This window comes from Monodelphis domestica, chromosome 1 (assembly GCF_027887165.1).
Source record: "Monodelphis domestica isolate mMonDom1 chromosome 1, mMonDom1.pri, whole genome shotgun sequence".
NCBI classification, from domain to species: Eukaryota; Metazoa; Chordata; class Mammalia; order Didelphimorphia; family Didelphidae; genus Monodelphis; species Monodelphis domestica.
This window is the reverse complement of record NC_077227.1, coordinates 717,590,732-717,599,597: the sequence shown is the minus strand read 5'-3', so window position 1 is coordinate 717,599,597 and position 8,866 is coordinate 717,590,732. Positions and strand designations below refer to the sequence as shown.

At 40.1% G+C, this 8,866-nt stretch overlaps 1 protein-coding gene across 1 annotated transcript in view; it reads right to left on the bottom strand.

Annotated features, from left to right (window-relative positions):
- Positions 1-35: 35 nt before the first annotated feature.
- LOC100025464 (cyclic nucleotide gated channel subunit beta 1) overlaps positions 36-8,866 on the bottom strand; it is a 54,956-nt gene continuing 46,125 nt past the window's right edge. The window contains 6 exon segments of the mRNA XM_056811812.1: positions 36-4,615; positions 5,913-6,132; positions 7,465-7,540; positions 7,543-7,610; positions 8,565-8,640; positions 8,643-8,682. Coding sequence (XP_056667790.1) covers positions 4,253-4,615; positions 5,913-6,132; positions 7,465-7,540; positions 7,543-7,610; positions 8,565-8,640; positions 8,643-8,682 — 843 coding nt within the window. The 3' untranslated portion in view covers positions 36-4,252.

The following is an 8,866-nucleotide window of genomic DNA, read 5'->3' as shown; positions in this document are numbered from 1 at the left end:
GTTTCCCATCATACAAAAGAAGAACATAGCCATGAGATTGTCCCAAACATCTTTAATATATCTCACTCATCTGTCAAATACAATTCGTTTCTGAAATGAACCCACAATCCAGGAATATTGTTCTAAATACTTAGATTAAAATGTATTTAGATATGGAAGCCATTGTAATCAGAGGTCTTTACAATCATTCATACCCATCAATGAATCAGAACTGTGAAGCCCGTTTTCAGATTTAGACTTTTAACAGTTTTGCGGCTTAGTTTTATTTAAAATATTTATATAGTTTTTAAAAAAATCTACTATACACTTCTACCAAAGTGCAGCAAATGCTTAAAAAAAAAGGTAACTGCAGCACTAGGGCATACGGTATATTGAAAGCTCAGTGGTAACTTCACATTTATCTTGCACCATATCTGCAGCACTTGAAATGGGGCACAGAGAAGAGGATACTTAAGTAAAAACAAGAATGCTGCTCTTTTCATTTCAAAATATATTTCTCCCAAATAGCTTTCTTGGGAGTCAATAGCATGTCCATCCTTTATGTGAGAAGCTATTCCAAGATATTTACAGGACTGGAATTTTAAAGAAGCAATTTACATAAAAATCTTCCATATAAAAAAAGCTCACAGTGAAGGTGGATTTAAAACTTGTTTTTCCATCATACAAAAGAATATGTGGGGAGTAGCTGGGTAGCTCAGTGGATTGAGAGCCAAGCCCAGAGATGGGAGGGTCCTGGGTTCAAATCTGGCCACAGACACTTCCCAGCTGGGTGACCCTGAGCAAATCACTTAATCCCCATTGCCTAACCCTTACTGCTCTTCTGCCTTGGAACCAATACACAGTATTGATTCTAAGATGGAAGGTAAGATAAAAAAGGAAGGAAGGTAAAAAAAAAGATATGCATCTATTCATGTACATTGTAAACACGCTAAATAAACTGAGCCATAACTAGGTTTGCCAGTCTTCCAATGTGCTTCATTTCTTATCATGCTGAAGGTACAAAATATGAATAAAAGGTGATAGTAAAAAAAATCTGCATATAACCCAGACTTTCCATTTTTGGATGAATATTCATCATCATTACATTTAAGAATGATGAGTTCTTGCAATGAAATGGAAAATGCCAAAAGGTAATTTGCAATGAACTTGTCATCCCTTGCATTTAAATGTCTATGCCAGCTTGAGATCATCCCTCCTGTTAATTATATAAGGTAGGTGGATATAATAAGGACGTTAATGTGTTGCCTTTATCTGGATAAACAAACCCATCTCCATACCCAGCTGGAAAAAGTCACAGAAACAGGCTAATTGCTTCCAAGATAGCATTCTATTCTCCAATCCACCATCTTGCTTGGCAGTCTTTTTATTTATCTCTGATCACCTACTATTGTATTGCCCACAGAACTGGTTTCCATTCTTTTCCATCTTCTTTAACTGGCCTGGCCCATCTGGCTCCCTTATTTTCCCCAGGTGATTGTGCCTCCTACTTGCTGGGAAGTGTTAGCTTGGAAATCTTACTCCCCCTCATTTTCCACCTTCCTCCCCATCTCCTTGGCTTCATTCCTTCTCTGACCATCCTTCCACCATTACAAATGATCTTTTACACTCATCCTCTTCTCCCTGTTATCTCGGATACCACCTTTGTCTGGGTCCTCATTACCTCTCACTTGCCTCCTCTCCCCACTCCATCTCCCATCAATCCTTCTCCACTGCTGCCAGGTTAATTTTCCATAACCCTGAGCACAATGCTTTTACCCATGGTGGCAGCTCAACCAATGTCTAATTTAGCTTACCAAAGTACTTGACTCTGATCAGGTCACACAGACCCTCTACTAAGAAACCTTCCATCGCACTCCATGACCTACCAAATAAACTCTGGAATCTGATATCCCAAACCCTCTTCAATTTGGACCCAACCTACCGTGCCAACCATATTCCAGTTGCTCCTGCTGCAGCTCCAAACTAGACATCTGTCTCTTTCCTGAACATGTGCTCTGCTCTTCCACCTCTGTGTATTTGCTCAGTCTGTTTCCTCTACCTGGAACACACCTTTCCTTGGGGATCCACCTGTTTATTTCCTACCTCTTGCTTCAAGCCTAACTTAAATGAAACTTCCTTCCATTCCCCCACAGCTGAATGTAATCTCTGGCTTCTCGGGGCTCTGTAATTCATTGAATTCTGTATTTTACATCTACATGTGCACATGCTTATATTTTCTAATTGACTGAAAGTTCCTGCAAACAATAGCCATATCTCACTTCTTTCACATCCCCCAGAGGACTCAACCCAGTACTTTTTACACAAATAAAAGCAGGTTTCAAATCACCAGCCTCCACTCCCCCAACTTCAGTCTTTTCAGAGTGCTATGGACAAAGTCTAGTAGTTTCGTATTTTAAAACAACATAGAAGGCATTTCGTGGAAGACAAATAGTCCAATTCAGGGCTAACGCCTCACCTTTAAGATCCTGACTTTCTCCCATGAAGCTCTAGGTGGATTGTAGCACAATTCAAACAGAATGTTTGAAGGTAGATGCTGTATTGGGCACAGACATTATAAGGGCTGGACTATAATAAATTAGAACTAAGTATATGGAAAGCCAAATATGATTACTGTGTACTTGATACAATTCAAGTCTGCTGCTAGTGGCAGTAAATCAATCTCTCATCTCTCTTTTCTCTCTTTCTCATTTCATCTCTCTCCTCTTTCTCTCCTCCTCCTCTGTCTCTCTTTCCCTTAATCTGAAAATGGATTATAAACCCCATCTTTGGGGGAGGAATTCACACGGGCAGGAACTCTCTAATACAGATTGTTTTTAGCAAAGTCTTTGTGCCAATGGCAGCCATCAGCCATCGCCCTTTTCAGTTCCTTGACTCATACTTGTGACAAAACCTTCTCAAAGGAATTTCAGTTTAATTTAAATGGTTATTTTCTCCCAAGCTGTAAATCACAAGTGAGATTTTTTTCCATCACACTAGTGAGGCTGCATGATCTGGTGGAGAAAAAAATCCCACTTGGGAGACCAATGATCTAAGTTTAAATCTCAGTTCTACCACTTGCCAATCATGTGACCTTAAATCGTTTAGCCTTGCCAAGACTCAGTTTCCTAATCTATTAAAAAATGTATAAAAATCTATAAAATCTATTAAAAAAATAATAATACTTTACTAACTCACAGATACTCTGATTTAAGTGTTCTGTATACATCAAAGTACCTTCTAAATGTGAGTTTTTATTATTTGAAGCTATTCTCATCCGTAGAGCCCAGGTCAGGCAACAGAACCCTCCACCCCCAGGAAAACATGTATCTCATCCCATAGCAGAGTCCTAAATGGTAAAACCATTAACCCATCACTGTCATTGGTTCCATTTCAATGTTGACTAATCTAGGTTAATGAGAGTAGACTCATGCTGTATAATTAGATGAGAAGATAAGTGCCTAGTTGCTGTGTTTATTAAAGTCAAAGAAAGAAAAATAATTTACAGTAGTGGTTAAAAAAGGGTACTTAACGGCACTGTGAGCCCAAAGTCACTGAACAGTACTGTATGAATTGTCTTTCCATGAAATAGGGAGGAAATCCCCTGAGTGTGAAATCGACACACTTGTTTATCCTTAACTTTTTCCTAGATATGGTCACATCCTCCGTTCTATCCCTATGGCTAAATGGACTTTGTGTGTGTGTGTGTGTGTGTGTGTGTGCGCGCGCCTGCTTTTCATTATTTAAAATATACCTAGGACTAATGTATTAATACAGGTGGGGGATGCTCCAAACATCATGCTGCCTTAATTCTTATCGGGGATAGAGGACCCTTATAGTTTATTAAAAGAGTTGAATGATGATGAATCGCTGATGCTAAAAGATTAATGAATGTGAATCTATCCCTCAATAAAGAATAAATCTGGGGGCAAGACTGTTAGCCAAGTTTTTCATAGGAAAGTATATAGCAAAGGAGATCAATAGAATCCCTTCTGAGGTCCAAGAAGTCTTATAGGGTTGTCCCTCTCTTAAAGAAGTTATAGTCTTCATTTCTAAACTACTAACCCTGTAAGCTAAGGACAAAGAAAAGGCAAACCAAATCCTATCGAGGATAGCTTTGTTGGTAAACTTTGTGGCCACCGATTGGAAATTAGAAGCTATTAAAAGTTTTGTTTTTGTTTTTTTAAGCTTGTCAAGCTTAGATGAGTAAGTGTAGGAAACCACTCAGAGGACCAGATGTTGAGTGGCCTTCGTGGCCTTCTAGGCAGGGTGAATTTCACTCATCATCCTTCTTTTCTGGAACTTCTACAGAGAGAATTTGTTCATCACTCCCTGGGTCAGGGCTTATACGGATTCTGACAGAGTGATCTTTAGACTCAGCCACAATTTCCCCATCACCTTCTCCCTCTGACTTCTTGGGGGAGGATGAAGATGGGGGATGGGCATCTGGTGGGTCTGGAGCAGTTGACTCTGGTCCAACTGATGGTTCTGGAGCTGCTGGTTCTGCTTTATCCGGAGCCACAGATTCTGCTTTATCCGGAGCTGCCGATTCTGCTTTATCTGGAGCTGCCGACTCTGGTTTATCTGGGGCTGCTGACTCTGGTTTATCTGGGGCTGCTGAAGCAGCAGAAGTCTTGGCCTGGATATAACAAAATGAGTGATGAAATGTGTGTATTCTAGGACCAGAGAGAAAAATCAAGCCCAATTATAAGTGATCTTAACTGAAAAGGATATTCTTATGAAGCAAATTCTAATTCAGGATTATGTACAAATTCCCTTGATTTCAGTAAATATGAAAAGTCAGCTTAAAGGTAATATTTTACCCTGGCAAACGATGCCAGAGTATTCTCAAAGTATTGATTTCTTTGAACTTTTCTCACATGTTTTTTATAAGCTGTTCATCTAATTTATCATCAGTATTAATTATGATCATGATTAACCTATGAAATGGGTTGTTAAATAAGCTGACTATTTTTAGTAGGATGTCAAAGGTTTAGATTAAGATGCTTCCCTATGAACCATAAAAAACCCCCACTAAACTAAAGAGGAAATAGGATTCTTTGATGCAGAAAAATATTCTGAATTACCATAGCTCTTAAAATTAATTCAAACCAATTCTCAAAACTGACATGTTATTCCTGAGGCACAACAAACCCTACCTCAAGCAAAATATGTTGAATCATTATATTCTATTCAAAAACACCTTTGGCTATTGCCAGCCCAAGATGGAAAGCCATAATTAGCAGAGTAATGCTAAGGAGCATTCTGTCTTTTGCCTGTTTTTGTAAACTCAGCTCTTAGCACAGTGCCTGACGTAAAGCAGGCACTTAATAAATGTTTATTGTTTGATTGATTAATCTTGTTGTCAGTCATTAAAAGAAGGCCCAAGATTAGAAACAAACACTTCTAAAATACCCTTCAGAGTGGACATGATGTAAACAGTAGGACAGGGATAAGAGCGACAATCACTGTTTCTGCAAACAGAATAGGTTTAATATTGTGTGGCTTTTTATTTTCATAATCACTAAATTAAAGAATAGGAAAAAATGAAAACAGTTTCTCTGTATTGTAAGGAAATGGTGCTGAATTGATTATTCTTTATTGTTTAGTCAAAAGTAATATAACAAATAGGGAGCTGAAGTCAGCAAGATCTGAGTTCAAATTTGACCTCAGACACGTATAAGCTGGGTGATCCTAGATAAGTCACTTAATTCTTTTGGCCTTAGGTGTCTCATCTATAAAATAAGCTGGAGAAGGAAATGGCAAACCACTTTAGGATCTTTTCCAAGAAAATATCAAATGGGACCATGAAGAGTCAAACATGACTGAAGCAAATGGACAACAAAAAATGCTACAAATGGTCAGTCTTTTATCAGCCATCTCTTAGACCCCAAGGTCATGGTCAGAGGTCAAGGAGAAACAGTCCAGGGGCTTACCTGTTCCAGCTCTTGCTGTTGCTTTGCAGCTGCTTCTAATGCAGCCAATTCTTTCAGTCTTGCTCGCAAATGGGCAAGTTTCCCACCTTTTGCTCCTCCCTTGCCCATCTTTCCTGCTGCAGCTAAAGCTGCATTGAAGAGCTTAGGAGTGCCAGCCTTTGGAGGAAGAATGAGCACACTCTTCTGTTCTTTGGGCTTGTTGTTATTTCTTAGCATCCTCCTACAAAAGACAAGAGCAATTCAGAAGAGAGCAATCAGACCTCAACCTTATTCCTGGTTCGGTACCTTGTCCAAGCCCACCTCTGTGTGACAGCCTTTTGAAAACTCAAAGACAGCTACCATCTCCTAACTAAAACCAGTCATGGACCCAAGGCTTTTCACCATCCTCTTCTGGACACTCTCCAGTCTATCAGTATCCTTAAGCCATAGTGGTTAGAACTTAAAGAGTGTTCCAGCCAAGGGGGACTATCATGTGTCTTTTCATGGAGTTCAAGATGGCAGGAATCTTTTTGGCTGCCATCACATCCTGATTCACAATGAGCTCAAATCTAGGCAAGCAATATCCACATCATTCTTCTTATCTACTTGTTTAGTAATCCTGTCAAAATAGGATATGAGATTGGTCTGCCATGACTTGTTCTTCTTGAAGTCATGCTGACCACTCTTGGGCATCTCCACTTCTCTTTCTAGATCTTAGTCAATCAACAGGTCCGAAAAATTAAGGTTAGTGTGAGATACTTCAGTTCTCAGACTCAACTCTCCCTCAGAAATGCTGAATTCATATTCAACACTGTGTTTCTAAAAGGGCTCAGAGAAGTTAGGTTAGCTTGACACCCTTCTCTCAAGTAACTAAACCTCACAATTCCAATCATACCAAGTGGATTAATAGCCTTAAGGGAAAAGCGGGTGAAGATTCACAGATTCAAAGAATGTTAGAGATAAATAAGACCTGAAAGGGATTCTCTAACCCAATTTCTTTATTCTGAAAATAAAGTGGGTAGAATTGACTTGCCCTAGAGTCCTACAAGCAGTAACGTCAACAGGAAAAAAAAATATAACAGAATGGGGCCAATTTTTATAGTCTCATCTTCACTCTGCTATCTTCACCCTAAATCACATGATTTAGGGAAAGATAGCAGCTCTCTCTAGTTGGCTTCTCTCTCCTTCCAACACACAGCGAGGAGCTGTGTAGACAGGGTGTGCTGTATTGGCAGTGTGTTGGGATGTGTAGGATTTGTGGGGTGTGCCCCATTAGAATATGTGACATAAACAAGAAATTTATGAAGATCATAAAAGAGGGGCACAATAGACTTCTTTGATATCAAGCCAACAAAAATGCCTTTAAATTTCCACTCCCTTCTTCTACAGTCCCAAAGTTCTTTACAAAACATTCTTTATAAATATAGCCACACAGGATAGGAACTAGAGCTATGATTTCACTGGGAACTCCCAGGAAACTCTTTCTACTAATGTAGAATGGCACTTTCTCTTCAATTTATGGTTTTCCAATAAGTATTCGTCACTGACCATTGCTCTCTAAGGAATCACATACCTGGCTTTCTTCCGAAGCAACTTCTGAGACTCTGGGTAGTGAACCAAAATTTCATTCAAGTCCTTCTTATCCAAATGAAAAGATTGGTAAACCCATGAGCTACCACATTTGCTGTCCGGCGATTTCCCCCACCAACAGCCAACAAGCTAGTTAGTAAAAAAAAAATAATAATAATAAAATAAAAAGAGAAGGCAAAACAGTTGAGGGCTAGAATTGTGTGGTGGTCAAATCTTTAGTCTCTCCTTGCTATCTCTCAACCATCAAATGAGACAATATCTATAAAGGCTTAGCCTCTTGCCTGGCTCCTTCCCTCCTCTCCTTTCTCTCCCTTCAATGACCATGAAAGCCACCAAAGCAGCTGAAAGAGCATGTACCCCAATCTGAGAATGTAGGGAAAGTGAAGTCAGTTGTTAGACAATTGGCAGCTGTTTTTAGAACCTCATCAAATCACTGCAGGTAGTACAATAATCCAATAAGAATTGGTTTCCCTGAGCCTAGATTCACTGATTGTTCTCTCTCTCTTTCAATGATCCAGCAGAATGCTTAATTCTTGGTTTCATTGACCTGTGATGGCAAACCTATGGCCTATGTGTCAAAGATGGCACACAGAAACCTCTCTATGGGCACACACAGGCTCACCTGCCAGAATTAGTTACTAGAAAAGCAGAGGGACTTTTGGTGAAGTGTCTCCATTCCTCCTCTCCACCACCCCTCCCCAACCTTCTGCCCAGCAGCCCAATGGAAGCACTTTCTCCCTACCCTGTCTGAGCACAGGGTATATGGGGGCAGGACACAGCACACAGTGTCTAGAGGGTTTCTAAAAGGTTCACCATCAATACCCTAGACTCATTGATTGCTCATGCTCTCTCTCTCTCTCTCTCTCTCTCTCTCTCTCTCTCTCCCTCTCTCCCCCCCCTCTCTCTCTCCCTCTCTCTCTCTCTCTCTCTCTCTCTCTCTCTCTCTCTCTCTCTCTCTCTCTCTCTCTCTCACTCCCTCTCTCTCTCATTGCCCCCCTTAAGGTCTAACCTCATTTCCCCCAATCCCTTCCTTCTCCACACCCCTCCTCACCCCCACTCTCTCACTGCCAGTTCCTTTCTGACCTTATCTCTCCAAATACAGATCCAGCTTTCAGAGTCACGAGAACAGCTTTGCCATCTGGTCCACCTAGTACCTGACCTGTCCTGCTTGGATAATGTACATTTCTCTTCCAATTTCCCCCTGAAGCAACAAAGAGAAAAGTTACTGATGTTCAAATGCTGTCCTTAAACACTTTAATCACATAAACTGCTATGAACCAGACCTATTCATGACAGTACTTTGGTTTCCACAAAGAGCCTTGGTGTCTATCCCATTTTAAAGTCAATTTACAATTATCTACATGGAGAATGCAAAACAATGAAAA